At 41.2% G+C, this 19,356-nt stretch overlaps 1 protein-coding gene across 1 annotated transcript in view; it reads right to left on the reverse strand.

The window, feature by feature from the left end:
* Positions 1 to 4,950: 4,950 nt before the first annotated feature.
* The window catches only part of acp5b (acid phosphatase 5b, tartrate resistant), a 47,371-nt gene continuing 32,965 nt past the window's right edge, over positions 4,951 to 19,356 (reverse strand). Inside the window, exons 6-7 of the mRNA XM_063063462.1 lie at positions 12,956 to 13,184; positions 4,951 to 5,030 (exon numbers count right to left, since the gene is read on the reverse strand). Coding sequence (XP_062919532.1) covers positions 4,951 to 5,030; positions 12,956 to 13,184 — 309 coding nt within the window. The remainder of the gene's footprint in view (positions 5,031 to 12,955; positions 13,185 to 19,356) is intronic.

The following is a 19,356-nucleotide window of genomic DNA, read 5'->3' on the forward strand; positions in this document are numbered from 1 at the left end:
CCATCTCCAATGCCAGCACATTGGATAGGATCCCAAAACTGCTCGCAATATTTCAAATGAGGCCTCAGCAGTGCTTTATGAAGCCTCAACATCACATCCTTGCTTTTATCTTCTAGACCCTGAAAGCAATGCCCTCTGGAAATTAACCACCTGGGACTTAACATCTTTCAGGGTCACCCATGCAACAAGGTCAATGGGGAGACAAGGGCTCCAGAGAAAGAGTGATCCAACCAAGACCTCAGCAGTGGAGCTGGTGGAAGATTATGACACATCACAACACCAGTGAATGTGGAGGAAGGCTGCAGCAGTGAAGACTTCCCAGTCATCTTGCACTCCATGGCACTGGACCCTGACACCAAACTGTCAAAGGCCGTAGTGGCTGCCCATGCAGCATATGTCCCACATTAAACAAAGTCTCAGAGGCGGCCTCCATGAAGGGAATCCACATAAAGCAATCAGGTACAACAGAAGTTGGGAAGGTAAATAAAACATTGGCCTTCACTGCAAGAAGATTTGAATACAGGAGCAGGCATGTCCTGCTGTATCTGCATGACCTTATCCTGCAGTTCTAGTCTCTCTGTCTGAAGAATAACATTCTTACTATGGAACCAGTGCAACAAAAGTTGATTGTACTGATTCCTGAAGTGATATAATATGTGTCTGAGGAGAGCTTAGGTCAATCTGCAGAACAGACAGGACAGAACAAATGCCTAATTCTGCTCCTGTGTCTTACGGTCTTTGAAGTGAATTCACTAGAATTTAGAAAAACAAGAGTAGATTTCGTAAAGATCTGTAAAATTCTGATGATGAGACTGATTTGACAGAGAGGAAGCTCCCGGTAACTGATACAATGGCACACTTATGCACATTGGTTGTTTGTCAGTCTTTATTTGTGTGTAGTTTTTTTCTCATTGATTCTATTGTATTTCTTTGTTCTACTATGGATAACTGCAAGAAAGTGAATCCTTGGGTAGTATATGGTGACATATATGTACTTTGATAATAAATTTCCTTTGAAATTTCAACTTTGAAAGTTCAACTTTGGAGATTCCAGAACTAGGGACCACGGTGTATGGGGTGGACCACTGAAAGAAGAGGTAAGTAGAAGTTTCTTCACCAGCACTGTGGTGAACTTGTGAAATTCTCTACCACAGAAGGTAGTGAGGCTATGTTCAGGAAGGAGGTAGATATACTTTTTTAAAGGGGTGTGGAGAGAAAGTACATCGTGGATGATCAGCCATGGCTGTATTGATTGGTGAAGCAGTTCCAGAGGACTCTATGACATCCTTCTGATCCTGTATCCTACAGTTTCACGTTTCTACGTTAACATTTCCTTCTGATATTTGAGTCACTGATTTAGCCGAGAGAAGTCTGTAAGGCACAGCACCAACTAATGCAATTTCTCAACGTTAATTTATGCTGCAGTTAGACGAGTAGTTGATGAGGCTGAACTTGAAATATCGAGAGCAATATTTGTCACCCTGTCACAGGAAAGACATTGTTAAGGAGAGAGGGTGCAGAAGAGATTTAGAAGGATGCTGCCTGGACTGGAGGGCTGGTAAGTTGTGAGTATATTATGTTGATGCTGGAAGCATGGTGATATTTGCAGGCTGCCCCCAACCATCAATTTGACACAAACAGCATATTTCACTGAATGTTTTGATGTTTTGCTGTGCAGACAATGAACAAGAATCCTCATCACAGCCTGTTCTGGAAACGCCAATGCTCTTGAATGGAAAATCCTACAAAAAGTAGTGGATATGGCCCAGTCTATCATGGGTAAAGCCCTCCCCACCACTGTGCACATCGATGTGAAACACTATTGCAGGAAAGCAGATCCATCAGCAGGGACCCCTACCACCCTGGCCCTGCTCTCTTCTCGCTGCTGCCATCAGGAAGAACATACAGGAGTCTCAGGACTCACATCATCAGGTTCAGGTACAGTTATTACCCCTCAACCATCAGGTTCCCGAACCAAAGGGGATAACTTCACTCAACTTCACTTGCCCCATCATTGAAATGTTACCACACCAATAGACTCACTTTCAAAGACTCTTCACCTCTTGTTCTCAATATCTACGCTTATTTATTTATTGTTAATATTTCCTTTTGTATTTGCACGCTGGCTGAATGTCCAAGTTGCTGCGAACTTTCATTGATTCTGTTATGGTTAGTATTTTATGGACTTATTCAGTGTGTGCACAAGAAAACAAATCTGAGGGTTGTATATGGTGGAATACATGTACTTTGAACTTTGAAAGACAGCTTATAACATGACTTACCAACACACCCATTCAAAGTACTTTATTGAAATTTTTAAAAAGCAGGTTGCTGGTGACAGTTTTAGCACAACACTTCTTTCCATGAGAATCAGAGAGCTTGTGTGAGATACAATAGAATATTTGTAACTATTGGACTCCAGTAGTTCCCTGTTTGACAACATTAGGCAGTATTTCCAATGTGGGAAATGTTTACAAAACAGCAAACTCAGACCCCTTTGCATTCAAACAAGCTGCCCATTAAACAGTCAGTGAGGCCTCCCCATTCTCCAGCACTGTGGAGTTAGTGGCAGCCAACTTTACGTCATTGTTTCATGGTCCACCGTTCTCATTATCACAAACCTTTCTGGCAAGTGTGCATGTGCTAAGCCAGCCGGCTGAATGCCAAGCCTAAGTTCCAAACTGCTGGCTGATTAGACAGCTTTGGCAGAAAGCAAGCTACAAACCAAGGCTCCTGAAAGGAATGTAGATCTGTTAACAGCAGATAAGTAAATGTCGATAGGGGACGGACTGTCAATGTTACTCATACAGCAGGTCCAGGGATCAGCAGCTCATGAAAGTGATTGGCAGGAAAGTGATCAGGAAAATATGCAGGTTGCTAGGGCAGAGAATGGGAAATTGTGTAAATGGGGCTGCTGCTTTACAAGTGCTGACAGACCCTACATAAACCATGCATGGCTCTGGCTGGTACAGCACTCACACCCTATTTCTAAAGCGTATGACCAACTATTGCCTGTCTCACAATTATTCCACTTGGACTATTTTGCTATTGAGACTGATAAGAGGGAGAGTGTTTATGGTCACATGGAGTGTTAACAGAATTATCACTGTAGAAAATATACTTTCTCTGACTTTACTGTTTGTAATGGAGCAATACAGAGGGACCACCAAGTTAACCCTTAAAATGCCAGAAACAACTGAACACAAACACAGCATATGCTGCATATTCATAAAATACTTGCTAATGAGGTAACTGGTGAATCATTATAACAGAATGGAACGGCATTTGGAATATTGTAAGGAAGTGCATGACCATAGTGTAGGGAACTCAAAGTTCAAAGTATATTTACCATATTTTTTACAGAAAAAATGTTATTAATAAAGTATTTTGTTGTATTTCTTGTTTTGTTAACCACCAGTAAGTTGTTGCTCGCCCTCAGTAATGCCATCTTAAACCGGAACACTAAGCTAGAAGGAAAAAAGATGTAGACCAGTGTTCCCAAACTTTTTTAGACCAACACCCCCCCCCCCCCAAAGCACTATTATACTTGCCAAAGCCCTGCTAACGCACCTTCATACTGGTCAATGCCCCTCTTAGGCACAATATACTTTCCCATGCCCTGTAGTGAATAAACATGTCTACCATATACTAACATGAGAAAAATGATTCTGCTTTAAATTTTTATTTATCTTTAAACCTGGCTCACACAGTACCCGTGCACTGTACAACAGCTTCGATATCAATGTGATCTTTGAGCTTAATGGGTTTTAGCAAGAGTTGAAATATCTGGTTAAAGTTGTGACAGCAAAAGCCTTAAGTCCCTATGCATAACAATGTCCAAGCAGTTTCTGTTTTTTTGTGAGTACATGTCTCAGTGCATTCAAGCCTCTTTCAACAGTGTAGGAGAATGGAAATGCAATAAAGAGCAGTTTGGCTCCTCTCCGATGATCGGGAAACTTAGTATGACAGTGTAGCCACATACCACAAAAGACAACATTTTTGAAAAGCATTTTTGTTTCTTCATCATTCTGAATTTTTATAATTTCTTCATGCAAGCTCTCTTTCTGTTCTTCCACCTTGCAAAGAAATGGGTTAATTGCCCATTCTGGAATTTCCAGATGATTCAAGACCTTGAATCGATTCTGAAAATCCTTCTTCAGTGACTGCAGGTGTAAACAGTACTCTTGCAAATCACGTCTGTGAAAAACAGTGCCATACTTTCCATGCACGGAAACTATGAGAACATTCTGCTCCCTATATTTTGCTTATATACAGTATTTCCAATTTTCCAATAAAAGTGGACATTGCACTTTTTGCTTGGATTAAATTGAAATTCTAGCCCTGCAGTTTCATATTTAAAATGTTCATTTTGTCATACAGATCAACCAGGTATGCCACATCTCCATGTAGAAGTTCAATCTTGTTTCCCGAGCTCTTGTCCACTTTGAGCAAAAACTCAACCACTGTGTCAAAAAGATCAAAGAAACATTTTTAGCAGCAGCCTTTTGACAGCCAATGCACTTAGTGTGAAGAAGCAAGCGTTCAAGCTCCTCATCGATATCTTGTCATAACTGGAGAAAAATTCTGCTAGTAAATGGATAAGCTTTGATTTCGTTGATTGCAGATATTACAAGTGTCATGCTTAAGCCAAGTCATTAGCAGAGGTTCTTGGTTGTGAGAAGTTGAAGATGAATTACACAATGGACTGCAAACAGACTTGGAATTTCATTTTTCATAGATGCCATTAAACTGGCACGGCGACCTGTCATATATGGTGCTCCATTTGTTGCACAGGAGATTATGTTCCTATTTGGAGTACAGGTACTTTTATCCTCAGGATACAGTTTGAGCTCATTGTAGATTGATTCTCCATTGATATTTGTTCTTAACTTTTTACGAAAGAGAATCTCTTCATAAACTTTCCAGTTTTGATAAACCGTACATATGCCATTAGCAAAGTCTCATTCCATCTATTTCGCCATTCGGTTTGGGCCAGCGCTGCATCATTGCGTGACCTGTTTTCCGTAGATCTGTAGAGAAAATTGAGAGGGCGTACTTGACTTACCAACTGTTAAATTGAATGAACTCGTTCCATGCTGCAAGTCAAGGGGAACTGTTGGGCACCTTGGTTGCTAATTTATGTATCCCCAATAACGTATGTTTGCTTGGTAAGGTTGGATGAGATTGCCGAGTTTCAGGCACATTGTGACATCCTGTGCTCGCCACCTGGAGATTTATAGATCTTCCTGCGTTCCAGTTCCTCATCCTTTTGTTTAGAAGTGTCTACTCTACTAATGGTCGATCAGGTCTCATGCCTCAAACTAGGGTGCTGCTTACTGCACCTCCCCCCAAGAATCTTGAACGCCCCCGACGATTCCTATTTCCCCTAAAGCCTCCTTAAGACACATAACTGTCCCCTTGGGAGGCAGCACTATCCCCACTGGGAATCACTGACTATTTAATTTAGAATAATTTCTAAACAGGGAGCAAATTCAGAAATCAGAGATGCAAGTAGACTTGGGAGTCCTCATGCAGGATTCCCTAAAAGTAAACTTGTAGGTTAAGTCAGTGGTAAAGAAGGCAAATGTAACATTAGCATTCATTTCAAGAGGACTAGAATATTAAAAGGAAGGATGTAAAGCTGAGGCTTTATAAGGCATTGATCAGACTGCACTTGAAGTATTGTGAGCAGTTCTGGGCCCCTTATCAAAAGATAGTGGACACCTACATGCTCTCTCCTCACTGCTGCCATCAGAAGGAGGTACAGGAGTCTTAGATCCCACACAACCTGGTTCAGTATATTGTTACCGCTCAATCATCAGGCTCCTGACCCAAACTGGATAACTTCAGTCACTCCAACACTGGAAAGACTCTGTAACCTATGGGCTCATTTTTAAGAATTCTACTACTCATGTTGTCGATATTATTTATTTATTTGTTTGTTTGTTTCTTTGTTTATTTATTATTTTGCTTTTGTTTTTGTATTTGTGCAATTTGTTGTCTTTTGCACATTGGCTGTTTGTAGGTCTTTGTGTGTAGTTTTTCATTGATACTACTGTGTTTCTTTGTATTTACTATCAATGACTGCAAGACAAGGAATCTCAGGGTAGTATAATGTGACATACATGTACTTTGATAATAAATTTACTTTGACTTTTGAACTTACCTAAGAAAGGATGTGCTGGTATTGGAGAGATTTCAGAGGAGGTTCATGAGAATGATCCTGGGAATGAAAGGGTTAACATTTGAGGCGTGTTTGGGCCTGTACTTGCTGGTGTTGAGAAGAATGAAGGGGGCTCTCATTGAAACTTGTTAAATATTGAAAGGTCTAGACAGAGTAGACTTAGTTATTTCCTATAGTGGGAAGTCGAGGACCAGACGGCAAAATCTCAGAATAGAAGGACATCCCTTTAGAACAGAGATGAGGAGGAATTTCTTTCACCAGAGGGTGGTGAATCTAAGGAATTCATTGCCACAGTCAACTGTGGAGACCCAGTCATTGGGTATATTTAAAGCAGAGGTTGAGAGTTTCTTGATTAGTAGTGGTATTAAAGGTTATGGGGAGAAAACAGGAGAATGGAGTTGAGGGGAATAATAAACCATTAAATAAAATATTAAATGGTGGAGCAGTCTCAATTGGTGAAATGGCCAAAAGCTGCCCCTCAGTCGTATGCTTCACAAGACCATTAACAGTTAACCAAATTAACAGTGGGTCTATATTCCTTGTACATGAGTACCATCCCTATTAAAATAAGGCAGAACTTCACAGTCACCTATTTCTCTCCACACCTATTTAAATAATTATCTGATTCCAAATTCTCCCAGTGAAGTGGTGAGATATAAACTTATGTCAATGGCACATTAACCCATGCCTCTGAATTACCGACCCAATCATATGGCCCTATGTTACCAGAAATAAGGCTTTCCTAACAATTCACCCTTAGGTTTCAGCATTTTATGAACAAGATTAAATGGGAGCTAAATAATCAAGCTGTTTAATTTCATGCTGTTTGTGACCAATTGGATTCTTGCAGTAAGTGTTATAAGATTGACTTATAGGTTGCAAAAGTAAATGTATTATCAGAGTGCATGCATGTCACCACATACAACCGTGAGATTCATTTTCCTGCAGGCATACTCAGCAAATCTATAGAATATTAACTATAACAGGATCAATGAAAGATCAACTAGAATGCAGAAGACAACATAGAAACATAGAAACATCGAAAACCTACAGCTCAGTACAGGCCCTTCGGCCCACAGTGCTGTGCTGAACGTGTACTTAGAAATTACCCAGGATTACCCATAGCCCTTTATTTTTCTAAGCTCCATGTAAGAGACCCCAGGAGTCTCTTAAAAGACCCTATCATATCCGCCTCCACCACTGTTGACAGCAGCCCATTCCACGCACTCACCACTCTCTGCGTAAAAAAACTTACCCCTGACATCTCCTCTGTACCTGCTTCCAAGCACCTTAAATCTGTGCCCTCTCATGTTAGCCTGGGAAAAAGCCTCTGACTATCCACACGATCAATGCCTTTCATCATCTTATATACCTCTATCGGGTCACCTCTCATCCTTCGTCACTCCAAGGAGAAAAGGCCACGTTCACTGAACCTATTCTCATAAGGCATGCTCCCCAATCCAGGCAACATCCTTGTAAATCTCCTCTGCACCCTTTCTGGTGACTAGAACTGAGCACAGTACTCCAAGTGTCCAGGGTCCTATATAGCTGTAACATTACTTCTCAGCTCTTGAACTCAATCCCACGGTTGATGAAGGCCAATACACCGTATGCCTTCTTAACCACAGACTTAACCTGCATGCAGCTTTGAGTGTCCTATGGATTCAGATGCCAAAATCCCTCAGATCCTCCACACTGCCAAGAGTTTTACTATTAATACTATATTCTGCCATCATATTTGACCAACCAAAATGAACCACCTCACAGTTACCTGGGTTGAACTCCATCTGCCACTTCTTAGCCCAGTTTTGCATCCTATCAATGTCCCACTGTAACCTCCGACAGCCCTCCACACTATCCACAACACCCCCAACCTTTGTGTCATCAGCAAATTTACTAACCCATCCCTCCACTTCCTCATCCAGGTCATCTATAAAAATCACGAAGAGTAGGGGTCCCAGAACAGATCCCTGAGGCACACCACTGGTTACCGAACTCCATGCAGAATATGACCCATCTACAACCACTCTTTGCCTTCTGTGGGCAAGCCAATTCTGGATCCACAAAGCAAAGTACCCTTGGATCCCATGCCTCCTTACTTTCTCAATAAGCCTTGCATGGGGTACTTCATCCAATGCCTTGCTGAAATCCATATACACTGCTCTGACTTCATCAATTTGTTTAGTCACCTCCTCAAAAAATCTAATCAGGCTTGTGAGGCATGACCTGCCTTTGACAAAGCCATGCTGACTATTCCTAATCATATTATGCCTCTCCAAATGTTCATAAATCCTGTCTCTCAGGATCTTCTCCATTAACTTACCAACCATTGAAGTAAGACTCACTGGTCTATAATTTTCTGGGCTATCTCTACTACCTTTCTTGAATAAGGGAACAACATCTGCAACCCTCCGATCCTCCAGAACCTCTCCCATCCCCATTGGTGATGCAAAGATCATTGCCAGAGGCTCAGCAATCTCCTCCCTCACCTCCCACAGTAGACTGCGGTTCATCTCATCCGGTCCCAGAGACTTGTCCAACTTGATGCTTTCCAATAGCTCCAGCACATCCTCTTTCTTAATGTCTATTTGCTCAAGCTTTCCAATCCGCTGTAAGTCATCCCTACAATCACGAAGATCCTTTTCCATAGTGAATACTTAAGCAAAGTATTCATTAAGTACCTCTGCTATCTCCTCTGTTTCCATACACATTTTTCCACTGTCACACTTGATTGGTCCTATTCTCTCATGTCTTCTCCTCTTACTCTTCATATACTTGTAGAATGCCTTGGGGTTTTCCTTAATCCTGTTCGCCAAGGCGTTCTCATGGCCCCTTCTGGCTCTCCTAATTTCATTCTTAAAGTCCTGCCTGCTAGCCTTATAATCTTCTAGATCTCTATCATTATCTCATTTTTGAACCTTTTATAAGCTTTTCTTTTCTTCTTGACCAGATTTTCAACAGCCTTTGTACACCATGGTTCCTGTACCCTAACATCCTTTCCCTGTCTCATTGGAACGTACCTATGCAGAACGCCAGGCAAATATCCCCTGAACATTTACCACATTTCTGCCAAATATTTCCAAAAACATCTGTTCCCAATTTATGCTTCCAAATTCCTACCTGATAGCTTTATATTTTGCCTTACTCCAATTAAACGCTTTCCTAACTTATCTGTTTCTACCCCTCTCCAATGCTATGGTTAAGGAGATAGAATTGTGATCATTATCTCCAAAATGCTCTCCCACTACAAGCCTGTGCAAATGCAAATACAAATAAATAGCAATAAATAATGAGAATATGAAATAACAAGATAAAGAACCCTTAAGGTGATATCATTGGAACATCTCAATAGATGGGCAAGTGAGTGCAGTTATCCGCTTTTGTTCCAGAGCCTGATGGTTGAGGGGTAGTCACTGTTCTTGAACCTAGTGAAGTGAGTCTTGAGGCTCTTGTCCTTTCTGTCCGATGGCAGCAATGAGAAAAGAGCATGGCCTGGGTGGTGAGCATATCTGATGATGGATGCTGCTTTCCAATGATAGCATCTCATGTAGATGTGCTCAATGGTTTGGAAGGCTTTATCCATGATGTACTGGGCTGAATCAACTACCTTTTGTAGGATTTTCCGTACAAAGACATTGGTGCTTCCATACCAGGCAGCCAGTCAATACACTCTCCACTACACATCTATAGAAATTTGTCAAAGTCTGCCAAATCTCTACAGGCTCCTAAGGAGGTAGTGACGTTACTGTGCTTTCTTTGCAATTGTATTTATGTGCTGGGCCCAGGATGGGTCCTCTGTAATAGTAACACCCAGGAATTTAAAGTTGCTGACCCTCTCCACCTCTGATCCTATGATGAGAATTGGCTCATTGACCTCTGGTTTCCCTCTCCTGAAGTCTACAATCAGTTCCCTGGTCTTGCTGACAGTGAGTGCAGAAGTTGTTGTAATGATATCTCTCAGCCACGTTTTCAACTTCCCTCCTGTATGCTGATTGATCACCGCCTTTTATTCACCTGAGGGAATTGGCAGAGGTTATAGCAGACGCGTTGGTAATCACCTATCAAAATTCTCTAAACTCTGGGCAGGTCCCAGTGGATTGGAAGACAGCAAATGTCACGCCACTTTTTAAAAAAGGATGTAGGCAAAAGAAGGGCAACTATAGGCCAGTTAGCTTAACATCTGTAGTCGAGAAAATGCTTGAAACTGTCATTAAGGAAGAAATAGCGAAACATTTAAAAAGGAGTGGTTCCATTAGACAGACGCAGCATGGATTCAGAAAGGGCAGGTCCTGTTTGACAAACTTACTGGAGTTCTTTGAGGACATAATGAGTGCAGTGGATAGAGGGGAACAGGTAGATGTCGTATACTTGGATTTCCAGAAGGCATTCGATAAGGTGCCGCACAAGAGACCTATAAATAAGATACAGATGCATGGAGTTGGAGGTAGTGTAGTGGGATGGATAGTGGATTGGTTAACCAATAGAAGACAGAGAGTTGGTATAAATGAGTGTTTCTCCGGTTGGCAGTCGGTGGTGAGTGGGGTGCCGCAGGAGTCGGTGCTGGGCCTGCAGCTGTTTACCATTTGCAATGATGATTTGGAAGAGGGGACTGAGTGTAGTGTAGCAAAATTTGCTGATGACACTAAACTGAGTGGGAAAGCAAATTGTACAGAGGAGGTGGAGAGTCTGCAGAGGGATAAAGATAGGTTAAGTGAGTGTGCCAAGGTCTGGCAGATGGAATACAACATTGATAAATGCGAGATCATCCACTTTGGAACAAATAATAGAAGAGCAGATTATTATTATTTAAATGGTGAAAGATTGCAGCATGCTGTTGTGCAGAGGGACTTGGGAGTGCTTGTGCATGAATTGCAAAAAGTTGGCTTGCAGGTACAACAGGTTATTAAGAAGGCAAACGGAATGTTGGCTTTCATTGTTAGAGGGATTGAATTCAAGAGCAGGGAGGTCACGCTGCAACTATACAGGGTACTGGTGAGGCCGCACCTGGAGTACTGTGAGCAGCTCTGGTCTCCATACTTGAGGAAGGATATACTGGCTTTGGAGGCAGTGCAGAGGAGGTTTACCAGGTTGATTCCAGAGATGAAGGGGTTAACCTATGAGGAGAGATTGAGTCGCCTGGGACAATACTCTCTGGAATTCAGAAGAATTAGAGGGGATCTTATAGAAACATACAAAATTTTGAAAGGGATAGATAAGATAGAAGTAGGAAAGTCGTTTCCATTGGTAGGTGAGACTAGAACTAGGGGACTTTGCCTCAAGATTCAGGGGAGAAGATTTAGGACAGAGATGAAGAGAAACTGTTTTTCCCAGAGAGTGGTGAATTCTCTGCCCAGGGAAGTAGTTGAGGCTTCTTCACTAAATATATTTAAGATACAGTTAGATAGATTTTCACATAGTAGGGGAATTAAGGGTTATGGGGAAAAGGCAGGAAGATGGAGCTGACTTTACCCACAGATCAGCCATGATCTTATTAAATGGCAGGGCAGGCTCGATGGGCCAGATGGCCGACTCCTGCTCCTATTTCTTATGTTCTTATGTTCTTATTTTATATGGCCCACAACAGTGGTGTCATCAGCAAACTTGAACATAGCACTGGAGCTGTGCTTAGCCATACAGTCATAGGTGTCAAATGAAGGAGCAAAGCACATAGCCCTGAGGTACATCGGTGCTGATGGAGATTGTGGAGGAGATGTTTCTGCCAATCCAAATTGACTAGCATCTGGAAGTAACTTACACAATGATTACGGTTCTCTGAACACTCAACGTTCCACTCAATGTCACTTCTATCCTAGAAGGAGTGAGTTTTTAGACTACAGAGGTCAACCTCAGACTTTGTGTTCTATGGGACCTTCACACATGAAGAGTAAGTACTGGAAATTCTTATATTCCCTAACTAATGTTTATGAACCTTGCATTTTCAAAATGAGCGTTTAATACTGACCAATTATAGGCAAAAGACCAATAGCCACCACTACTATTTCAGAAGATTATCATTATCCTTTATTATCACCAATAATTTTAAAGTGATGCTTTGAATACCAACACTGTTTGGGAATGGGATTAAAGTAGTTATTTCCTTGGCATTTGGCATTGACTAAATGGGCTGAATGGTGTCAGTTTCTATGGTTTTGTAAGTGGAAGATTAAGCAGGTGAATCCTGTTAAAGGCTGATAATATCCAACCCATTTTTGTATTCCAGTCACGTGATCATCTCCTCTTCCACTGTTCACCATCCTGTGCCACATTGTCCCCTTCTGCATAGGGGAAGGGTGGTGCAAAAAGCAAACTGATCAAGATGTTAGCCATCAGCCAAAGCTTATCCTTGGTCATCGACCTTTTTGGTCCTTCAGTGGCACATTTTGAGCCACAATACCCTTTGTGACTGGAATCACAGATATTAGACACACTACCATTAGCTTTGTCTTACCGGCTTAGCAAGGCCTCCGTGAGAACAACTAGCTCCATTAGGGACTCTGAGATGTCCCAGACCAAACCGGAGAGCACATTGTGCTTATATATCCAGAGCCTTAATCTAACACTGGGTTTTGCCATTTCTCTTTCACTAGGATGGCTTTTTCTTGGCTTGGAATATTGGCAAATGCTAAAGGATTAAATAGTGAAAACATATCATTCCTATCTTCCTAAATTAAGATGTGGAAATTAGGAACCAATTAAGCCATTTGATATATACCATGAAAATTAAACGTGTATCATTTTTGAAGAGTAAATTTTATTTGATGCAAAATTTACGCCTAGGTAATACGGTTTGGAAAACTACCGTGTCATACGGTTGCCTGTATGATATAAGCAATTGCTCTGGAATGATCTGGATCAGTGTGAATCCACCCAAGGCACTAATCTCAGCATTGTAGAACTGCAGCCAGCTTTCCGGAATGTCCTTCTTGTGTGCTGTGGACTTGTCAACGATACTCCCACTTCCGCTAACGATGTATGCCGGCCCGTCATCCTCGCGAATAAACTGCAGGGCAAAGCGGAATGTGTTAGTGCGGTGCATTTCATATTTCAGTAACACTTGAGTAATATTGTATGATTAAGCATTCTTTATTTGTTTAAATAATTCATTATGGTTATATGTACGAAGTGTGTGAACTGCATATGTCATCACATCACCGCTTCATACATTTATGTTTTGCTGAATGTAAAACTGAAATTAACATACACTCATTCTGAACTCTTCTGATTTCATTTCAATTAGTTTTATGTTTTGGAGTTACAAAACTTAACACTGGTGACAAGATATTTTTAAAACAAACCTAAGATAACTATCTACCTGTTGACGAGCAGTGAAATGTTTGAGTTTTAAAAAATGCAGCACTGGATGTGTCTCTTCGGAAGGGAGAGCGAGCGAGGTGGTCAAGTCTTATAAAAAGGCAGAAAATGGATAATTCATAGGTTCATAAACAGTGAATACTGAGTGATAATAATCATAATTTTCTAATAAAGTAGGAATGGCTGACCACATCTGAAAGATTGACATGTTCAAATGCACAAGAGACAACTGGATTTCACATACTAAGCAAATTAAGCAGTAATTAAACCAAATGAGATAGCTAATGAGAAATAAGTACCAGCTTTGCTGAGTGCATTGAGTTTAAAAGCATACGGTTTCCTTAAAAGTTTGACTGTTCCGACCAAACCGGATGAAATGAACTTTGCTGATATCTTGAAAATAATACAGAAACATTTAGAACTGAAACCATTGTTGACTGCAGAATGCTTTAGCGTTCATAAGTGGAATCAAAAGGAAGGGGAGTCCATTTTAGCATACATGGCTGAATTGAAGAAGTTGTCTCAGCATTTTCTGTTCAGTGATGGGCTTAATGATACACTGAGAGATCATTTAGATAGTGGAATCTAACAAGAAAGCATTCAAAAACAGCTCCTAGCTGATGCACAGCTCACATTTAAAAGAGTATTTGAAATTGCAGTATCAATGGAAACAGCAGACAGAGATGCAATGGAGTTGCAGTCAGGAATGAAAGTGAATGTGAACAAAACTGAAGCATCTCGATGGAGGCCTGTCTGGCCAAATAAATTGTGCTACCATTGTGGTACAGGCTCCCATACACCAGACTAAAGCATGTTCAAAGGCAAAAGATACAGAAAATGCAACAAAGTAGGACACATACAAAGAGCATGTCAGGCAAACAAGAATAAATGGACTGCACAGGGAAGAGAAAAAGATAAAAAGTCAAGTTGCAGTTTGAAAGAGACTACCAATCTGCATGCTTTTGCTGAAAAGTCTGATAATGATGAGAGTGATACAGGATTGAGTAGTCTTGAGATTTACAATGTGAAAACTAACATACAAGAAATGTGGCTTACACCAGAAATGAATGGCAAATTAATTAAAATGAAATTTTAAAAAGCTCAGCTCTTTCAGTCATTCCACAAAATGAGTTTGAATGCCATTTCAAGGATACTGAACTGAAGTCTACAGATATCCAATTAAGAATTTATATTGGAGAAAAGGTAACTCCTGTGGGAATGACAGTTGTAACAGGGAAATACAACATTCAGTGAGTAGCTGGTGAGCTCGATCACATGGAGATTGAAGAAATTATTTCCAAAGTTGAGTGGAACCCATGGGCAATGCCATTGGTCCCAGAAGCCAAGAAGAATGGGTCTGCCAGGATCTTTGGTGATTTTAAAGTCACCGTCAACCTAGTGCTGAAAGTAGATCAATACCCTCTGTTCAGGATAGAGGATATCTTTGTAAACCTTTCTGGAGGAAAACTCTTCAGCCAGGTGAACTTACAGTGCCTATAAAAAGTATTCACCTCCCTTGGAAATTTTCACGTTTTATTGTCTTACAATATTGATTAACACAGTGATTCAATTTGGCTTTTTTGACACTGATAAACAGAAGAAGACTTTTGTGTCAAAGTGAAAACAGATCTCTAGAAAGTGATCCAAATTAACTACAAATATAAAACACAAAATAATTGATTGCATAAGTATCCACCCCCTTTAATATGACACATTAAATCATCACAGGTGTAGCCAATTGATCTTAAAAGTCACGTAGTTAGTTAAATGGAGATCTGCTTTTGGAGATCTGTGTGCAGACAAGGTGTTTCAATTGACTGTAGTAAAAATACACCTGTATCTGGAAGGTCCAACTGCTGGTGAGTCAGTATCCTGGCAAAAACTACACCGTGAAGACAAAAGAACACTCCAAGCAACTTCACAAAAAGATTATTGAAAAGCATAATCAGCAGATGGATATAAGAAACTTTCCAAGTCACTGAATATCCTTGCAGTACAGTTAAGTCAATCATCAAGAAATGAAAAGAATAAGAATCAGCCATAAGTCTGCCTAGAGCTGGCCATCCTCAAAAAACTGAGTGACTATGCAAGAAGGGGATTAGTGGGGGAGGCCACCAAGAGACCTGTGACAACTCTGGAGGAATTACAAGCTTCAGTAGCTGAGATGGGAGAGACTGCACATACAACAACTGGCACTTCATCAGTTGCAGCTTTACGAGAGAGTGGCAAAGAGAAAGCCACTGTTGAAAAAACTCACATGAAATCTCAGCTAGAGTTTGCTAGAAGGCATGTGGGAGACTCTGAAGTCAGCTGGAAGAAGGTTCTATGGTCTGATGAAACCAAAATTGAACTTTTTGGCCATCAGACTAAACACTGCACATCATCAAGAACACGCCATCCCTACCGTGAAGCATGTTAGTGACTGCATCATGCTGTGGGGATGCTTCACTGCAGCAGGCCCTGGATGGTTTGTGAAGGTAGAGGGTAAAATGAATGCAGCAAAATACCAGGAAATCCTGGAGGAAAACCTGATTCAGTCTGCAGGAGAACTGCAACTTGGAAAAAGATTTGTTTTCCAGCAAGACAATGACCCCAAGCATAAAGCCAAAGCTACACAGGAATAGCTTAAAAACAACAAAGTTAATGTCTTGGAGTGGCCAAGTCAGAGTCCAAACCTCAATCCAAATGAGAATTTGTGTCTGGACTTGAAAAGGGCTATTCACTCATGATCCCCATTCAATCTGAAAGAGCTTGAGCAGTTTTGTAAAGAATGGGAGAAAAATTGCAGTGTCCAGATGTGCAAAGCTGGTAGGAATCTATCCACACGCACTCAAGCCTGTAATTGCTTCCAAAGGTGCATCTAATAAATACTGACTTGAAGGGGCTAAGTACTTATTGTCACACAAAGATTACACAAGTGTTTTGAGAAAGTTCAGTCTGTGGTGGATGCCCCAAAGCCAGAGAATGTGCCACAGTCAGAATCAGAGTCAGGTTTATTATCACCGGCAGGTGACGTGAAATTTGTTAACTCAGCAAATTAACACCTGGCGGAGAATCTCACCTGATCCCTCGACACCAGCTCCATAGCAAAGAAGGCCCAGCAGCATCTTTACTTACTACGAAGGCTGAGGAAAATCCATCTCCCACCCCCACCCTCATCCTCACCACATTCTACAGAGGTTGTATTGAGAGCATCCTGAGCAGCTGCATCACTGCCTGGTTCAGAAATTCCACCATCTCGGATTACAAGACCCTGCAGCTGATACTGAGGTCAGCTGAGAAGATCATCAGGGTCTCTCTTCCCGCCATTACAGACAATTACACCACACTCTGCATCCGTAAAGCAAACAGCATTATGAAGGACCCCACGCACCCCTCATACAAACTCTTCTCCCTCCTGCCATCTGGCAAAAGACAGTGAAGTATTCGGGCTCTCACGACCAGACTATGTAACAGTTTCTTCTCCCAAGTCATCAGACTCCTCAATAACCAGAGCCTGGACTGACAGCAACTTACTGCCACTGGACTGAGCAGGGAGAAAATCACTTTTCTCAAACTCCATGTGTCTTGGGTCAGTGTGACTTGGGTCCCACCAAAAGCTCACACATTATGATCTGTGTGAATACTGTGTAAATACTGCCACCATGCAATTAGCCAATGGCGAGAAATAACAGATCGTACACTGCAGACAATTATAAAGGAAGTATATTTACAAATTTCAGCTTTATCAATCAGTTAGTAGGAAAAAGAAAAGAAAAAAATTTTTAAAAAGGGCCTATTACAGTTAACCCAGTCCAAATGTGAACATAAGTTGGAGGTCATCTTGAAGTTGTCTTTAACTCAAGTGCTAGACCCATGGTCTTCATGAAAGCACACACCATTTTACGAATGTTGCTCAAAATCCGTCTCAAACAAATGAACCGCGCCCCCCTCGCACCCTACAAGAGTATCGGTCCTTCCTCCTTGTTACACAAAGCACCTTGTGCAACAGGGATGGCATATTCAGTGATCTTCCCTCCTGTCTTCTCCCAGCTCCCGCCAAAAAGACCTCGATCCACACCAGCGTCCATCTCCAAAACCTCTCCACCCAGTGTTCTCTTCAGCCTTTTCTTATTCCACCATCCTGATTGGCTGACACAACACTCCTAAGTTAAACAACATAGCGCATTATCTTTAGCGCAAACCCAAACATGCTAAAAAGCAGAACAGACCGCTCTTACAGAACTACTAAAGTGAAATACCTACAGCCTAGCAGTAAAATCTTAGCCAGGGTGTTACATATATAAGTGAAGATGAATTCTACACTGAGTAGGAGTTTCTAGCTAAGCAAGGAGGAGTGTTGTGTAGTTAATATTTCAGTAATATTGTAAATATATTGTATGACTAAGCAGTCTTTGTTTGTTGTAATAATTCATTATGGTTATATGTAGGAAGTGCGCGAATGGCATACGTCATCATATTGCCCAGTCATACACGCGCATCTCGCTAGAAGTAAAAATGAAACTAATATGCATCTGTGCCAGCTTCCCTTGTTTTTATTTCGATTAGATTTATGTTTTGGAATTAGATCCCCACCTTGTCTGGGAGCACCAGCTCTTCGCAACACTCAAGGGCTTCCTATAGACTCGCCTGTAAACAGCAAGCTGTTAAGGAGGTGAGTGGTATTGAATTTATTGAGTCAGCGTATAAAGAAATCTTACTGTGATTACGTAGGGAAAGCTAACATTGCAGATGCTATGAATCTGAAATAAAAGTTTAAAAACGCTGGAACGCTCACCTAGTCAGTCATCATCAGAGGAAAAAGAAGCAGAGTTAGTGTTTCAGGTCTGAGACCCCTCATCAGAAGTGGGAAGGAGAGAAGACAATTTAGTTTTCAGCAGCTGAGAAGACGGGTAGGACAAAACGGAATATCTTTGACAGGCAAAGGAATATCATTGATAGGCTGAGACGAAATGAGTTAACGTAGCAGTTACAACAGTTAGACACAGATGATACAGTCGTAGAGAATGGGAACTGGGCCTTCAGTCCATGCTAGTCTAACTGATCAGTGCTGACCAAGATTCTCATCTAAGCTCGTCCCATTATGCATTTTTACCCATGTATTCTGTTGCTAACAGCAATGATATGCCCAGTAAACCAGAATGAAATACTAGTCAGTGGAGCATTTGCCTTCTATCTGCAACTTCTTGTTGCCTAACATTTTAACTCACCATCAGACTTTCAGCTGAATCTGTCTAAATTGTTACAATAAGGGCCCAATGCATGCTTGAGGAACTATGCCTCGTTTTCTGTGTGGGCACATTGCAGGTTGTCGTACTCACCACCACAGTACCCAATTCTCTCACTTGAGCTATCTCACTCTTTCTTTTCTGTCTGTACTGGAACCAGCCATTTCTGTCACTCATCACATTGGCTCAGTTTGGCAATTCCTCAGCACTAACCTCGTGTTTCCTGGCAAACCATAATGATATACAGCCACTTTTCAAAGAACCCCACTATTTGGAGTTGGGAAATAATGTGGTGTGGCAAAAGGCCAGTTTGTCGGAAACACGAATTTCATCACATCCATGATCGAACAAAGGATGAGTAAAACCAGTTGCTGAATCTTTATAATTCCTTCCATAAAACTCTCAATCTCCGTATAATTCTTTATTTTGCCTCTTAAAACCTACCTCTTCACTGTTTGGTTGCTTGTCTCAAGGTGTCTTTCTGTGACCTATTCATGTTTCAGTTTATTTTTTAATTATTTTAGTTTTTGAGCTTGATCTAAACAGAAAACAGCACATTCTTCAACACAAACGAATGGAATTTGCTCCAGGGCAGCCTTCCCCTGTAACATACACTCAGTGGCCACTCTATTA

This window comes from Mobula hypostoma, chromosome 12, assembly GCF_963921235.1.
Source record: "Mobula hypostoma chromosome 12, sMobHyp1.1, whole genome shotgun sequence".
NCBI classification, from domain to species: Eukaryota; Metazoa; Chordata; class Chondrichthyes; order Myliobatiformes; family Myliobatidae; genus Mobula; species Mobula hypostoma.